The 17,291-nt window shown below is 35.3% G+C and overlaps 3 protein-coding genes across 4 annotated transcripts in view; 1 reads left to right on the top strand and 2 right to left on the bottom strand.

Moving 5' to 3' along the window:
* LOC124439667 (rhodopsin, GQ-coupled-like) overlaps window positions 1–7,830 on the bottom strand; it is a 31,925-nt gene extending 24,095 nt beyond the window's left edge. For both annotated transcript variants that reach the window (XM_046989962.1, XM_046989965.1), the window contains exon 1: window positions 7,696–7,830. The gene's annotated coding sequence lies outside the window, so the exon portion shown is untranslated. The remainder of the gene's footprint in view (window positions 1–7,695) is intronic.
* On the bottom strand, window positions 1,754–7,925 carry LOC124439668 (rhodopsin, GQ-coupled-like). Its single transcript, XM_046989966.1, has 4 exons — window positions 7,841–7,925; window positions 7,122–7,346; window positions 2,328–2,996; window positions 1,754–2,071 (listed from the first exon to the last, which is right to left on the bottom strand). Exons 2-4 carry the CDS (start codon window positions 7,293–7,295, stop codon window positions 2,039–2,041), a joined length of 876 nt encoding a protein of 291 aa, XP_046845922.1. The 5' UTR covers window positions 7,296–7,346; window positions 7,841–7,925; the 3' UTR covers window positions 1,754–2,038.
* Window positions 7,926–15,750: 7,825 nt separating this feature from the next.
* LOC124438685 lies at window positions 15,751–17,238 on the top strand. The gene has a single exon (XM_046988880.1). It carries the CDS (start codon window positions 15,751–15,753, stop codon window positions 17,236–17,238), a length of 1,488 nt encoding a protein of 495 aa, XP_046844836.1.
* The last annotated feature ends 53 nt before the right edge of the window (window positions 17,239–17,291 follow it).

The following is a 17,291-nucleotide window of genomic DNA, read 5'->3' as shown; positions in this document are numbered from 1 at the left end:
ACTAAAAGTCTTTCTTGCCTTTATATATATATATATGAGACTTGAACAGTTGGAGGAGAAAAAGTATAATGTTTTAAAAGGTCTTTTAAACACTAAAAACTTTTTTCTATTTTAACAGGTGTTTTAGGGCTGATATATGCCGAACAGTCCATTTTTCTCTTAGGAAAATATTCATTACGTTTTTCTTAATGACGTAGTGGTAGATATGTCAATTAAAGTTGTAACTAAAAGTCTTCCTTTCAGAGCACTTGGAGACGTTGCTAAGTTGCAAAGATGTTCTGAAAATTCTCTTAAGCAATTAACGTTAAAAGTTGTTTTTTTCACATAAAAAATGAAGTAGAGAAGATATTGTAAACTCCTTAAAACTGATCAGTTAGTCCTTCATTTGTTAAAATAGTTTTTCTCGTCTCATCATGATAGTCTAATATATGCTCTTCGTTTTTTCTTTCTCTTTCCATAAATTGTATTCTTTGAAAATATCGATTATTTCTGAACTCGAGCTTCTGGTTGCCTTCACCTCGTGTCTTTCATGCTCTCCGTTTTCCAAGTTTATTTTTATGTCGTGTCTTCATTGATGATAGTCTTTTCTAAGATTATTTTCTTTATTTTTATTGAAAATTTTTGCAAAAGTGGGAACCAAAAATATTTAGGGAGAAAGTATCTCAAGGTCATAAACAGGAAAATATCAATTCAATTTTATGCTGAAATTTAGTTGGATAATAACACGCCTTTAATTAGTCATCGATTTATTCATTATAATATAGTATGCAGCTCACAAACATCTGGAGATCGATCTTTTGAAATTTCTTTATACTCAAATTAAAGAAAAGACATTAATTATAATATCTCCTAAATCATAACAAGCAATTTTTGAGGTGCTGTAGAAGTGTTTTAATTTTGATGAAAGTTAAATTTTCATTAAACATGAAATGTATTGCTTAGTGTTCAAGAGTATAACAATGCGTTTCATGTTTAATGATACTTTTTTTTCATCATACTTTGTTCTTGGTTTTGCCTTTTTTCCCCTTAATATTTGTGCTGTATGTTTCTTTGTTAGATAGAATATTGTCTTCTTTACTAATGCTCTTCATCTCACTGAAGTCGAAGATGTTCTTGTTTGTTCGACAAGTATTTAAAACCTCTATATCTAATAGATCGGGTTAGTTTATCAACCAAAGTAGTAAATCTCTTTAAGAATAATTTCGAGAAAGCGTTGATGGCTGAGATAAATGTGGCGATCTGCGCTTGCTCAGGTCTTTGCCACCCTCATGTCTTCTGGATTTGCATCGTCCTTAAAACAATTTCTCTTGATATTTTAATTCAACCATGTATGCTCGTTATAATTCTGATATTATCATGTTTAAAATACTTGCTGTAAAAGCTACACAATTTTGGTGGACATTGCATTGCACAGGGGCCACGCTAGCTAGATCATTGGAGGGCCAACATTCATATGTGTTCTAATTCAGTAGTTTTTCATTGAAATAAATTGTGACCATGGCTTAACAAAATTAAAATTAAAAAAAAACGAATATATTAATGAGCCCCATCCCCAATTATTGATCCTGTATGGCCCCAGCTTCAACTTTTTTGCACGTTTATTTAAGTTTAATGTTAATTTTTTAAAAGTTTTAATGCATTGTAAGAATATGTAGTAATTGTTAGGCGAAACATTAATACTGGTCATGCAGCGTTGTATACTTTTTTGTATACTATTGCACTTTAGATCTCTTCTTCAACATAAATGCTGGAATGAATAAAACGTATGAGCATTTCATTATTATCAAAGAAATGAAACAGTTGTACAAGTTTGGGATTGGTTTGAGCTTTAAGATATAAATAGAATCCGTTTACATCGCACATATTACATATATACATGGACCATGGCAAAATTATAGTGCCTCAAGTGCACTTCCAATGATGAATGTTGCTAACAAAATAATTTAGTAGTGAAATTAATATCTATGACATAAACAAGAATTGTTAAAATGAAGAAATGCGAGAAATAACAGTTGAATTTTGTAGAGCCATCCATCATTTAGACTTCAACAAAATGCAGTAGAAATGTACGCTGAAGAAAAAGAATGACTTACGTAAATACTTTACATATTTGTAGTCATAGTTTTCTTGCTATACTTCGCTGAAGGAACACGATTTTTTTTAAAACGGAAAAACAAGTGAAGTAAACTTTTGCGATAATCTTTCAGACGAAGTGAATAAACTAATGGATTGGCGACAAAATTGATCATGGCAATGGGCTCGTAGTAATATGGAAGTTTAACCTTCAAATCATCAAATCTACCATTTAATCTGTCTATGTACTCAACCTGTTTGAAAATAAAGTATGGAATGGCTGTAACCATAAGAATAGCATTGAGTAGGATAACAGTTTTGGCGACTTCTCTTTGCTGCTCGTTTCTGAAGTCGTTTGTCATCATTTCTATAGGTGAGAGAATTTCTTTTATTATGAATATTTTCATTATGATCTGAATGATTGTTGCAAATTCCAAAACAGATATGGTTGCCAAGAAAAAATAATGTCTTTTATCTTTAGAAATGTCGTCGATTTCAGGTAGAGCAAGCGCCAACGACATAACCCACACAATCCCAATGATAAGTAAAACTCTTCTTCTTGTCATGGCAAGGCGGCTTCTTATGGGATATTTAACTATCATGAAAGTTTGGACTGTGAGGAGCGTAAGAAAAAAGAATGAGCCAACTACACCAAATTGCCAGAAGAACTCTGTATAAATTTTGGACTTGTTGTTTACTTCAATATCCCACCATTTTACGATAATTGAAGATGCCACTCTTGCTGAGCAAGCCATTGTGTCGGACAAAGAAAGATTAAGGATTGTTATCCATGCTCCACGATGAAGGATCTTCATGGGATCACGAAGCATTACCAAAACCAGTAAAGTGTTTAAAATAATTCCAACTGGTCCCACAGCTATAATCGCTAAATGAACCTTTCCGTAAGTCCTTTCCCATTCATTCTGAATTTCGAAAGAAAAAGAACGTTGTGAGTAGTTTTTAAGACAAAATCGAAAATTGAGTGATACAGACTAGACTTCGTTAATGCTCATTCGCAAGACAATTATTTTTGTACGAGTACTCAAAATGTAAATCATTGATCAAAGATCGCATGAACATCAGTGATACTGCATATAGTATAAATATACCTAAATCTTTAGGTTTGTTCATACGATACATTGAAATGATTGCCGAGCTTGGGTGAGGGCGTGGACATACTACTTTCTACATAGACCACACAATTATTAGATATAGTTCAGTATCCAACAAAAAAGTATGCTTTTCGGTTCTTTTACCACGCCTCTCCTACTTTTCAACAGGTTATATGCAGTTTCTGTTATGCACAACCTGAAGGATATGTTCATTGAAAACATTGCACTGAATAAATCATTTTGAAGTTCTTTCTCTGACTTGCTTTGATTGAAAAATTTAATAACTGAATCCCTTAAAAACTTAGTGCATATTTATTTTTATTTATGAAAGCTACAGGGTAAATTGTCAAAAAGAACGGACTGATATTATCACTGCAGATAAACAATCACAGACGGATAGCATTTCCGGACGGGCGGAGTGAAGAGCTTAGTTCCTATAAACGTGGATTTCAAGAATGTTATAGACGTTGTAAAATATCACTTTCGCGTTATCTCAAGTGTCATCCGCATTTTACTCGAAATAGTATAAAGCAGTTGTTTCAAAATGTGACTTTTACGCTGTTTGTAGACTACCGTGTTTTAATCGAAAGGGCATAAATCTGATGTGGTTTAAGATGAGAATTTCATGCTGTTTCTTTGCTCAAACATTTTATGAAAGGAATAGTATCAATAATTTATGATTCATGCTTATGAGTTTTTCTTGAACAATTGATTGAAATGAAAAAGCATGCAAAAAAAGTATATTTTAATTTAAATCTCATATTTTTAATGAATTATTCAAAGTAAAGATGAGCTACACAAATCAACATAAACGACCAACTGACCGATCGAATGACTGAGTTTCATCAATTACATTGATCTATATGCTCAAACTAGATGTAGCATGAACAATGTAATCTTCCATAATTCCAAACGATTGTTTCCTTTGCGCGTATAATCCTGTCTCTCTGTTGTCAAAGAATTGAGTCCTCTGCTGGTTCACAACTATTCAATTATCTTTGTTTCAACTTTCATTCATTTTGCAACTACAAGGGGGGTCAGAGGCCTAAGTCAAGTCAACACGATTGAGTTTTTATTGGAATTCAACACATTGTCACTCAACAAATCACTATAAATGCAAGCAATATGTATTTATATAAAAAATATACCTCATTTAGAGTGAGTTAACATCAATTTAAGTTTTTAATATTGTGTATGTCTTCCTTCTCTGGTGAGCTTAGAGTGAACAAGTTTCTAGAGTACTCATGGATTAACACTATTCCATATATCTCGCTAAAAACAATGCGATAAATTCTCAGTCAGATTATAGTTGTAGAGATTAAGACAAAAAAGCCATAATTTTCAGATCTCCTTTTTTTAGGAATTTGAGAAGTGATTTTTGTCAGAGATCATTATCTTGCTACAACACAAAACTTTTCAACCCAATATTATGACGTATCTCTGTATAATTAAATATGGTTTTGCTTTCTGTCCAGATGGTTTGTATTTTTATTGAGATCACCAACGCCATTTTATAGCTACTTAAGCTCCTCAGATCTGAGTATTTCTATACCACCATTTTAGTTATTGGTTTAATGCAAGAAGCGACAAGTTTCTCAATTCTTCCGACGACTGACATGTAAACCAGCCGCTTGTTTCTGCATATTTTGAATTTTTATTCATCCTTAAAAAGAAAATCCCAATCCTTTTAAGGGTGAAATTTATATTTTCGAGCTCATACCCTTCGTGTTATTTTGTTGCAGGCTCTAAGCAATGGTTTCGAAATTAAAACTCGTCCGTTTAGACTATATTTATTCACTAATTGACTTTTATGTGTTGTAGTTTGTAATAACAGGATGTTACCATCCTTAACTGGCTATTCTGTCAGGCAAAGAAGTCGTCTTGGAGTTGTGGCTCTATTGGCCTCCAAAATCACTTCATTATAGAGGAAGATGCTGACTCAACAACCTTTTAAAAGTTAGCTGTGCTGCACTCTGTGTAATTTTCATCTTCTCTGCAAGTTTTTATTGGGACATACGTTCGTTCTTAAGAGGAATTATTTGAGCTCCTATTTCTTCGCTGAACTCGTTTGTCATCTTTTTTCCAGGAACAAAAAATCACTTTTTGCATTGGGAACATTTTTATCTCACGGCAACTGAGAAGACGGAAAGGGGGAGGCATTGCCAATACAATTTGCATGTTCATCATCACTGTTTGTTCTTTCCTAACTAAAAAAACATTATTTACTGTCATTCCTAACAAAATAACTAAGAATTGGGACCCCTCCCACTGTGAATATACACGATACATCACTGTGGTGATTTTATGTGTTAGAATTGATTATTTAGATCATTACATAGTTTGTTTTGAATGTCTAAAAGACTGAAACCATACCAAAATTTCTCGAACGGTCACTCATCCTATCACATGCGAAAACTGAATAAAAAGGGAACGTCTATTTCCAATAAAGTGAAATGCATTTGTATACAACATTACATTATTTTTTTCACCTCAGCTGTGTAAAAGTAAACATTTGGGTTACGCCATAATTCTCACCGTAACATATTTCGTACTTAAGACAATTGGAGATACTTATGTTAATTTGAACACAATTTTTATAACTACACCTGAGAACTAGCTACTTGAGTGATATGGTTTTCAAACAATTGAATGATTTATGGAATTCAAACTACCTTTGAATAATTCTTGACATATTATAAAACGAAATATAATTTTTTGCGAGCTTTTTCAATCATATGTTTAAAATGCCCCTTCCGTAAAAATTTTTTTAGCATTATGAAATCTGTCTATGATTTTAAGCTTCTTTAAGAAGGAATTTTTGAATTTTATAAAATCGTTTGTTTTTTGTAAAGTGTAAAATTTTCACAAAGTCGTATATTCTTGTGAACCATGTCCGTGACAATGAGGAGTCTGAAACTAGTTAATTTTCTGACGTCATCCAAAGTACTCTTCTTATGTATTCAATTGCTTTCTAGTAATTGCTGAGGCATATTTAAGTCTATAAGCGTCTAATAGCTTTGCTCTTGCCCTAGTAAGACCAGAAAAATGGTAAATACTTGCGTTGTGGCCAATTGAACGAATATATCAAGCCTTAGCTCTGGTGGAAGTCTTCACACTATATACCTTATTATAATGATAAGATGACTGAGGCTAAGCGAAGGCAGAAAATATGGGTTCATTCTATTAAATCAAAGAGCGTATTTGAGCCGTCAAGAGTTTCAAGAATTTGTTCAGATCACTTAAGACCAGAGGATTTTGAGCGTCGATTTAGTAGTTTGCCGATTGAAAAGAACGCTAATTTTCCAAGGCTTAAAGAGATAAGCTTGAAATTTGTGTCTTTCCGACCATTCACGCTTTGGGGTCAAAATTGCTAAAGTTTTCTTTGCCTGCCGAGCTTTCTATAGCGTATCGCTGTAAAAAGTTTCTGTCACAATCATCTGATGGAACACTGCTGATTAAACTAAATATGCCCTAATTCCGACCACCTGAGATGACATCGAAATACCTTCTAGTGCCAGTTTCTTTCGTATTATAGAAAACAACGGCGATGGGCCAAAAATGCACAAATTCAAGACGCCATAAAAGCTTGTTGACTTGACAAAATTCAAAAATTTTTACTCATACAGAGATGCATAAATCATAGGCAGATTTCATATTGCGAAAAAATTTGGTGGAAGGGGCACTTTAAGAAAAACTTATAAGAGCAATGAATCATAGCTATTAGAATTATCAAAAAATACTTAAAAAATGAAACAGAAAGAAAGTCACACACACGGACGAGCCTTGAAATTCACGTTTTGTATGCTCATCCGTCCGTAATTTTTCATCCATATTGATCGTCCTGCCGTCGTATTCTCGTTTTGCATTACCCTTTGGTCATTTTAGAACTATTGGCTTTTAATTTTGTGCATATATCTCTTCAATTAGTAAATTTACCTTATGAATCTCTTTTCTGATATCTATACAGTTTTTTGGTAGTTGTTTGACCGGTATTGAGCAGCTACAGTTTTTACGTTTGTATTTCCGTTCATATCTAGTGTTGCAGTTTTCACTTGGTTCAGCAAAATTCACCAATACAAATAAGGCAACGATACAAATAGTAATCATCATAATCTGCTATGGTATCTGTTTGACGTTCAAACAATGAAAACAGGCTGTCTTCTGAAAAAAAACATATAAACATTATTATTTATATACGATCGTCGCACATGATGATTACACAAAAATTTGAAAGACAGGTTTTACAATTTAACTAGCTTTCCTAAAAGCTTATTTCCTACATAGCACTTAATTCATTTATGTTTTTTCAATAATTCCATTCACAAAGGCACGATGTTTATTTCACCAAACGACGTTCAAGAAGAAATATCTATGTTGACGCTTCGAACGTGACGCCTGTGTCATGTAATACTTGTAAAAAATATAAAACCTTAACACAATAAAACATTTAAGATTCATTTAAGCATTATGTGTTCCCACATTTTGACTAAGATCATTAACAAGCCCTGACCAGATATTATCACAAGATCCAAAAAAATTGCTGTTGAATCTTCTTGTTTACTTTTGCTGTTCTGTTGACACAGAAAGATCTTTTTATTCGTTTGAAGAATTCAGTCTGCTGAGTCTAAACAGATGATTTACGAGTAAATGGATACCTAATGGAGAAGCGACTCTTTCTTCTTTGACGATATTTATATATATTATTTCTTGAACACAGAGGAATGAATGCATTTAAAATATACTTTTTCATGCGGATATTCATTAATGCATGCAATACCTGTCTAATGTATAATTAGACAGGAAACCTCTCCAGAATAGGAAACCTCTCTAAAATCAAATTACTTATTTGTCAAGTCTGCGAAGATATTTAAAAGGTATGCTGTATCTTGAAACCAGGACAGAATTTTTCAAACGGAAGTCAAAATCTGAAACTTTCAAAATTCATAAACATTCACAAAGGTCAAAACATTCACAAAATTTCGAACCGGCAAGGGCCTGTTTAACATGAAAGTTAGGTAACCCAGGCAGAATGGTTACATCCTTCAACAAACGAGTGACTTCACGTCAAAATCTTTCATAAACAGATAGAGTTTTCATGCGCGTTGGGGATTAGCAATTCTAGAAGGCTCACCGCGTAATAAAGCTACCGATTTCAATAACGCGTTGCGAATGTTCAGTAGAGGAACCAACTCATGTTAATTTGCAAAAACAGCACTTTATTACGTATTCCACTAAATATAAATCCATGTCACAAAACAAAGGAGGCAACAGTGGTATTGAATGCACCATGATATGCACACAGCATGCAGGGGCACATTGTTGTAAATTGTCATGTTATGTTGTGTAGTGTGTGAATATACCGTATGATAAATTGTAAAATGTTAGTCATATATTACTCATATAAATTGTAAAATGTTAGTCATATAATAGGAAAATACGTATATAGTTATTAAACTGTGGTTTCAGTGGAAATCATGTACGTAAATTCAAAATACTTAGGAACAATTTTTCTACCCAATGTGGCATTGCGGTAGGATGTAGGTAACGACGGTACTCTATAAACGCAATGGCGTAGTTGCAAGTCGTGAAAACGCCCAAAAATGATGTCCGAATAATTACAATATAAATAAGAGCTTGCAAGCGTTGGTTCGGCGTTCGGAAAAACAGACGTTGTTAGATGTACAAAAGTGAAAGTTAGAAGTCGTATCGCAGGAGGCGATAGCGTTTGAATAAGTTTCAAGTTTAAGATTGACGGTTGGCCGTAATCTCAACGTTTCAATAACATATTTGTGTCGTAAAGAACCAACGTTTGGAACTCCGTATCACAAATCTTGCACAAACCACTGTAAATATCCTATCAAGTGTTAAAATACAATTGTCAAAATACAGTCCCATCGTTTGAGTGAAGTCTCGAGAGCAGTGAACCAGCACTTCGTACAGGTTGTGCGAAACTCATATTAGAAGGGGTGTTAGGATGTGACATCGCCAATAAATTATGAAAAATTTCAAAAAGTTAGTTGAAATATTGATATTGAAAAAAAGCCTGCCGAGGAAAAATCTGAAAAACAAATATTTAGACTTTTTTATGAAAACATCGATATGAGCCCATAAAAACAAACACTTTTTTATTTTAAGCAGAGTATAAAAAACGTCAGTTAGGCAAATGATCAAACAAAGGTAGTCAGTCGAAGAGTTCTATTTTGTGGTTGACATAGTCGTGACTAGGAAGAAAGATCAATTATAAGTAGAATATATGAGCAAAACAAAGACTTGTCGTGGTGGAAAATTTAAAAATTGTCTCAAAAAGACTAAATACCATCGTGAATGGTCAAATACTAACGTACTAGTTCTTAAAAGAACTGTTTAAGGCAGAACACTAAACCAAAAACTCTAAAAGAACTGTTTTTTAAGCTTAAAAGACACTATGCATTTCGGCAGATTACTCATCAAGTGTCAACGACTGCAAAATGAGATTTTTATATTATAATCAAAAGTCAACGTCATCTCTTAATTGATAGATGACGCTTTAGAAATAGATAAATGAAAGACGTAATCTTTCTGTCGGCAGAGGACGGGACTTCATGACGCGTAACTGAAATAATGAGCGATATTTTTTAATAACTTTAAATTTATGATCAGAATATGAATTGGACCAGTGAGTGTTGGTCAAAAGATGTTTTCCAATCGCTGAGTCCCATGAAATCGAATTTTTTCAATCTTAAAGTTGCGTTTTGACTGTTGTCTTAAAAAACAGTTTTGTTCCTAATAGAAGCTGGTACATGTTGTTTTATTCTATTACTCAAACTTGGAGAAGTTCTTTCTACATAGCGAGCATCACTTTCACATTTGAGCTCATTGAACACACATTAGAACAACATAGTGTATCTACATTGCTTGACATTTGCACAGGCAAAGACTTTTTGGGGGTGGGTGGTGTAATTGTTTTTTCAAAAATATGAAGATAAAGTTGCAGGCGAAAAACAAATCTCAGTAGCTAATACTTTTAGTTTCCCTTCTCGATGTCATTTGAGGCGTTTCCCATCCAGGAAAGTTTAAAGTATACAGGACACTTTACCGGTCCAAAAGGTTTATCTCGTTCATTAATAGTTGATAAGAAATGTTTGTCTAGAAAATTTTCCGGATATTCATTCGAAGCAAAAATTTTCCTCAATGAGTTTAGATATACTCGCAATAAACTCACTCGACGACAATCTACATGATTTCGCTTTATCAAACACCTCACTAAAGAAGTATTTTCTCTGTGCGAAGAGAAAGAGTCAAAGGGTGTGTGCAAACCAGTGAAATTTGCTTTTCGATGAATGCATGTTAAGAATTGACCGTTGCGTTTATGAACAAGAACATCTATAAAAGCTAATTGATCGTTTGTCTCTTGTTCAGAGGTGTAGTTTAAAACAGGGTGAAGAGAAGAAAGTTTTTGTGGAAATAATTTGCGAATTTCATTATTACCAAACAAAGAAAAAGTGTCATATACGTAACGTTTATACCAAAGCCCCTCCTGAGGTTGTGAAGAGGAAAACATTTTGCATTCAAGTGGAGAACCCATAGCCACCCCATCTATTTGTTTATACTTTGTGTCACCAAAGCTAAATTCTACATCCTTTGACCAAGCTAAAATTAGTTCTCTAAAAACATTTTTAGATCATTAACTTTAGAGTTATTAAAAATGTTGCTTTTTATCTCAGTTACGCGTCATTGAGTCTGTATAAATTAAGTTGACAAATCCCGTCGTCTCTTAGCAGAGAGATTACGTGTTTAATTTATTTCTTCTTTAAGCATCATCTCTAAACTTACAGATGACGTTGACTTTTGGTAATGTTATAAATATCGCATGATTTTGTAGCTCTCATCTAGCAGTCGTTGACACGTGATGAGTAGTTTGCCGAAATGCATGCTGTCATTTCAAGCTTAAGAAACAGTTCTTTTAGAAATGTTCGTTAAGTGTTCTGGCTTAAACAATTCTTTTAAGAACTATATTGCGTTAGTATTTGACCATTCACCGTAGTATTTACTTTTTTTAAATGTATGAGCAATAATGAATGGCTTATCAATGGGCTGTTGTACGTAGTATATGAAATATAAAACTTGATAAAATCTATTTTCGGTAAACGCTATTGACTTACAGCATCTGATTTCTTTGCATTATTGCATAATGATCTGTAACGACTAGAGCCAGTCAGGTATAAATATTGGAGAATATTTACATCTGACTTGTTGTAGCATCTGAGAATATATAATGTATGATACAGTCTTAGCAATTAAATGTAGTTACATCCAAATGTACAAGCACTGAACAAAGAGCAAGAGGTTATCAACTCAAAGATAAACCAAAAATTATCATTATGCAAAAAAAAACCAGATGATAAAAGACGACGGAGAGCATGTGGTCTCTAAGTGAAAATAGTCATGATGTTAAATGAGTCAAAATAGTCATTCAATAGTCAGAATTGCAGCACGTTCAAAATAAGTGTCTAAGAGCAGAACTCGAGTTAAATCACAGATCAGTTGGCCGTTCACATTACACGGTACCCGCTGTCTTTATCTATTTTATATTCATCGTGCGGCTTTTGTTTCGTTTGTGCAATTTGCACTAGCCATAGTTTGTTGCCCCATCGTTCACAATAGAGCCCGTGCGTGCCCAAGCACTGTGCTCGGTATAGTGTCATGTGACATAGTTAGTCATCACATTTTTGACACTTTTAAGAACTATCAAGTCGACAATATTTGTCTCATCAGCGAGCCTAGGAACACAAACTGTCATATTATATGAAAAACCCTAAGAAATTTCTGCCAACTCCACTGGTTTTCATATTATATGAAAAACCCTAAGAAATTTCTGCCAAGTCCACTGGTTTGGTCTTTCACACCACTACAAGAGGAGTTCAGATTGGTGCCTAGGAACACAAACTGTCATATTATATGAAAACCCTAAAAAATTTCTGCCAATTCAAATTTGTTTGGTCTTTCACTATGCATAACCATTCTACCGAAAATTTACTTCCCCAGCCCTTTCCCTCATGAAATAAGTAGCCCTGTTGAAAGGCACCAAATATTCGTCTTCACAATTGCACAAAAGAATTTGTTTAGACATTGATGAAAATATGGAATATTTCATGGATATAAAATTGGTCACGTTTCAGAACTTCAAATTAATTTCAACCCAAGGGTTTCTGACTCTCCCTTTCCCAGAGACAAAAGAGAAATTCGTCTCTTAAGAAATATTCACCTCAAGAATAACCCTAAGATGAACGTTTTTCTAGGACAACCATTAGTTTCACTCCATTGCTGTATGCGTCATGTATATAGTACTGAAGCTCATTTAAGTTTTGAAAAGTAATGGGCTCTTGTAATGTGTACCATAATGTTTACTTTTTGAATTCAGAACGTCAAACAAGTTGTTGATTGTCATAACAAATTCTGTTGTTTCATCACTGTCTAGGCACTGTGATACTTTCATGTTTTTGAGGTACACCAATCCAGCTGACACAGAATTACTAAGGGTATGTGCTGCTATAGCAACTTTCATTTTTTGATTATGCCACTTTATATGTTTTGTTTTTAGTTTGTGTCCAATAAGCAATACATCATTTTTTTAACATTATACAACTCTATGATGTGATTCCAGCAGATTTTCCCACCAGTGGCTGTGTAGAATATTTTTTGTCTCCCAAGCTGTTTCGGGCTAGCTTCAACATGTGGCATACATCCAAAACTACATAAATGGTTCTGTTTGGCCGTTATGGATGTGTGAATGAGCCATCATATTTGTCAATGTTACATACAAAGGACCTAGCAGTTCATCCATCAAATACCACTGATTGCACAGTACGATACTGAACAACACTAAAAATATGTAAACATACCTAAATATCAAGAAAACTATCTGACCGTCTGAACAAGCAACCAAAACAATCGGATCCGACAAATTGGAGCCTGTGAACGGCCTTAAGATAGAAAGAAAACTTTAAACATGACGAAATATATCTAGCCAATTCAATGTTAAAAGTTAAAAAGACCCACATGTAGAATTTCTTTGTCTATCATTAAAATCAGCCAATCATAACGTATGTATGAAACCACGTAGATTGCTGTAAACGAAGAGGTGGTTCTAAGGGGTGTACGGTCTGTACAGTGCAATCTTCTCCAGACAAGGGGTCAGGGCAGGACTCCTCCCTTGCGATAGTTACTTCTAGTCTTTTAAGCTTTATTATCCAGCAAAGTTTTCCTTTTTAGAATGACGACCTAACACAGTTATGTATGACAAAGTCACATATTTTTTTTATAGTAAAGGTCAGCTTGATACGTTCCCACAACTCCACGTGTAAAAATGAGAATTGTGAAATGAATATAATTTTCCACAAATATTTTAAAAACGATTTCGGTCTTTCTTTTTATTAACGCTAGCTTATTGAAAAAGGATAAAACTAAAATTTTATGCAATTTTAAGCGACAAAAATACCCAACTATAATTTCTGCTTTTAATGTCAGTGATGAACGGAGACCTCGGAAAAGAATAGATTCCTTTAATAAGAAATAGACCATTAATCTGGGTCCAAACTACGAATTCCATCTAATTTTGTCGGACAAGTTTAAGAAAAATTTACAAATCTCGTCAATCAAAATTTCTCTAAATCACCGCAACTCACTCCAATTTTTCGTTAGACATCATATCGCAAAACTTTTGCTTACCATATATATTGCGTCGTACCATCTCGTTGAAAAATGACAAACTTTTATTTTCCCTTAATAAATCCAGAATTGTTTAACAGGTGAAACGAAACAGACTTGCTTCGTTACGTGTGGAATTCTAGGGAAATTTCCCAAGTGTGCAAGACAATGTCGGGACTGACGGACATACCGTAGTAAATATGATTGACATTTATTGGGAGGGACTTAGAAGTGTTTTGTTTTTTATGATAGTGAAAGAGTGATGTACCATTACGATTATTCTTTAGTATTTGTACTGTGATTAGAATAAAAGCAAACGTTCGTGCACAGTGACTGTATTCAAAACGACAACTTGGGGTTGCATAAGTACAATATATTTTGTTGAATAAACGTATGCCTGTGAGTTGTCGACAACAACCAACAAGATGGTATTCTAACAGAAATACATGACCGTTTCTGACCGCGATCACAAGGTCAATAGTTTAGTTATCTTCATTTAAAGCCCTGACAATCGCATCTGAAAAAGTAAAGAAATTTTATATTCTATCAAATCAATTTTCCTACACGCTGCAACATTCACTCCTACATTGATTAAATTACAGGACTTGTATTATGAATCTATTTCGCTCCATAATTGATAAATTGTATGTCTGTGAGTTGTCGAGGACTACGTAAAATGCTATGTACTACTATTGTAAAATGCTATGTCAAGGAAATCCTCGAACTGCCGCACATTTCAGGCAACAATCCGCGTAAAATTGCAGATTTTAGCAAAAAACTTACATATTGACATAGAAGCTTGATGAGATAAACGGAAACGTGTCCATGAACTTAGAAAAATTATCAGGGATAAGGGAAGATTTAGTCCGTACCGACACAGATTGGGAGTCTTGGAGTTTTGGTCAGCTTTCTGACGCTTTGAGACAGTGGGTAAAACGAAATCCAGTAGTCAATAACGACTCGCGTTACGAAGGAAATAGAACGCACAAAGTATTTCATGCCAGACAAAACGAAGAGAAATTATCCGGCTGCGTTTATTGCGGTGATATGGATCATAAAGCTACAAAGTGCCACAAAATAGTCAAGCCGAATGAACGCAAACGAATTTTAGCTAAGAAGGGCTATGTTTCAATTGTGCCACGATTTCACAGGGCATCCGAGTGTAAAAGTAAGATTGCGTGCGGCACTGTAACAAACGTCATCATACGTCAATCTGTAAACAGCCACGCAATATTCGAAAACAAGACGATAAACACGCAAGTGACAGTAAAGCATTAATGACCGATGGCGTGCATGCCGAGGGTATATTTCCTGTTGTTGTAGTTCAAGTGAACAATGTTAAGTGTAGGGCGTTGATTGATTCCGGTGCTGGAAGCTCATACGCCTCTGCAAAGCTAATTGATGCACTTCAAACAAAACCTAGCGATATTAAACACCAGCGTATTGACATGCTCATGACATCACAAACTAAACGTATCGAAATTCATCGCGCGACGATTAGTGCACTAGACGGTTCTCAAGTGATGAGGGTAAAGTTGAACAAAGTAGAACGCCCAGAACTATTAACTACTAGTAATCCCCAATATGAAAAACTCGTGAGAGAATACAAACATTTAAATTCGGTAAAAACGGACGATGTTTATTCGAAGGCTAGGTTACATCTCGTGCTTGGAAGCGGCGAGTATGCTCGCATAAAAACCAGGACAAAACCGTTGGTTGGTAACGAAGGGGACCCAATAGCAGAGCTGACAAAGTTGAGATGGATCATCATGAACCCTGGCGTTGAAGTTGACCAGAATATGATGCTACTAACGATAACCACAAACTCTCAAAATGACCTTGAACAATTGTGAAGGACGGTCTTTACGTTGATGACCTTATGGAAGGCGGCACAAATGTTGGCGAAGTGTTGTTGAAGAAGAAGAAAACGATAGAAATTTTTAGTGATGCTACCTTTAAGCTTCATAAATGGCACTCCAATGCAGCTGAACTGGAGAAATCCAACAATGATCTACCCGAACAAGACATAGAACAAACAAACGCAACCTACGCAAAGGAACAACTCGGAACAGTGGACACAGTAGCAAAGATACTGGGCCTGACTTGGAATAAACTGCAAGATACGTTCAGTGTCGTCGTAGAAAAGGAAGGAAGCGCAGCGACGACAAAGAGAGGAGCATTGTCGCAACTAGCAAAGATTTACGATCCAATTGTTCTTATATCTCCGACAATGCTTACTGGGAAACTTTTGTATCGGAAAATGTGCGAAAGTCGTTTATCTTGGGATCAGGAGATTGATGATGTCATGGGAAAGTTATGGCGGGATTGGTACAACAGACTGCCTACTGCATATACAGTCAATCGTCCACTAGCACCCTTTCATGTGCCTGTACGGTCTATTCATCTACACGGATTTGGAGATGCTAGCAAGGATGGTGTATCTGCGGTAGTTTATGCTGTAACGGATCAAGAAGATAACCTCACTCAAGGCATCGTCAGTTCTAAATCGCGGATCTCGAAACGAAATCTTACTATTCCACGGTTAGAACTTGTTGCTGGACATATGGTGACAAACCTGGTGATCAATGTAGAGCGTGCAATTGGTAAAGAAAGAGTGACATCAATTCATTGTTGGCTCGATTCCACGGTAGCGTTATGCTGGATAAACGGTCAGGGTGAATATCGCCAGTTTGTAGCAAATCGAGTGAGAAAGATCCAACAGCACCATCACATCGTCTGGCGTCATGTTCCAACAACTGAAAATCTAGCCGACATTGGGAGCCGCGGTGGGCATGCTGTCGACAACGAGCTTTGGAGACGTGGACCAATGTGGCTAAGCAATAAAGGGAATTGGCCGCAAGAGATACTTCCTGTAGTCACTGAGGAGGTAAGAAAGGAAGAAAAATCTTCGGCACACGTCATGGTTGGAGCGGAAGACCAGGAGAAAAACGAGTTCGACAAGTTAGTCGAATCGTATCCATTATGCAAAACCCTTCGTATCTGCGCTTGGATAAGAAGATTCATCAACAATTGCAGGCGCACACGCGATGAACGAAAGACAGGTCCTATAAAGTACCACGAAATTGAAAACTGCACACTGTGGTGGATCAGACGTGAACAAAATAGTTTTAGAGAGCAGTCTTGTTATCAAACCCAAAAGCTGGAATTAAACCTTCAACCAAGGAGCAATGGAACACTAGAGTGTCGCGGTGGAAGAGAGGGGGAGTATCCCATATTCCTACCGACAAAATCCACATTTACGAGGAGAATTGTGGAACAAGCACATTTAACAACGCTCCATGGGGAGTCTCAGCAACCATGGCCGAAGTGCAAGAGCGAAATTGGATCGCGAAACTGCGTCGACTAGTGAAGCAAGTGAGGTCCAAATGCTATGGTTGCGTAAAGTTTCGAGCACAGTCA

Source organism: Xenia sp. Carnegie-2017, unplaced genomic scaffold (genome assembly GCF_021976095.1).
Source record: "Xenia sp. Carnegie-2017 unplaced genomic scaffold, XeniaSp_v1 HiC_scaffold_19, whole genome shotgun sequence".
Classification (NCBI taxonomy): Eukaryota; Metazoa; Cnidaria; class Anthozoa; order Malacalcyonacea; family Xeniidae; genus Xenia; species Xenia sp. Carnegie-2017.
Note: the sequence above shows the minus strand (reverse complement) of the source record. Positions and strands in the feature narration are given on the sequence as shown.

Coding starts and splice junctions, on each gene's coding strand:
- LOC124439668 (XM_046989966.1), bottom strand. CDS start 7,295: ATGATGATTACTATTTGTATCGTTGCCTTATTTGTATTGGTGAATTTT. Junction 2,997..7,121: donor TCAGAAAAGAGATTCATAAG/GTAAATTTACTA, acceptor TTCGAAATTCAG/AATGAATGGGAAAGGACTTA. Junction 2,072..2,327: donor CATACTTTATTTTCAAACAG/GTTGAGTACATA, acceptor CTTTTTCTTCAG/CGTACATTTCTACTGCATTT.
- LOC124438685 (XM_046988880.1), top strand. CDS start 15,751: ATGGAAGGCGGCACAAATGTTGGCGAAGTGTTGTTGAAGAAGAAGAAA.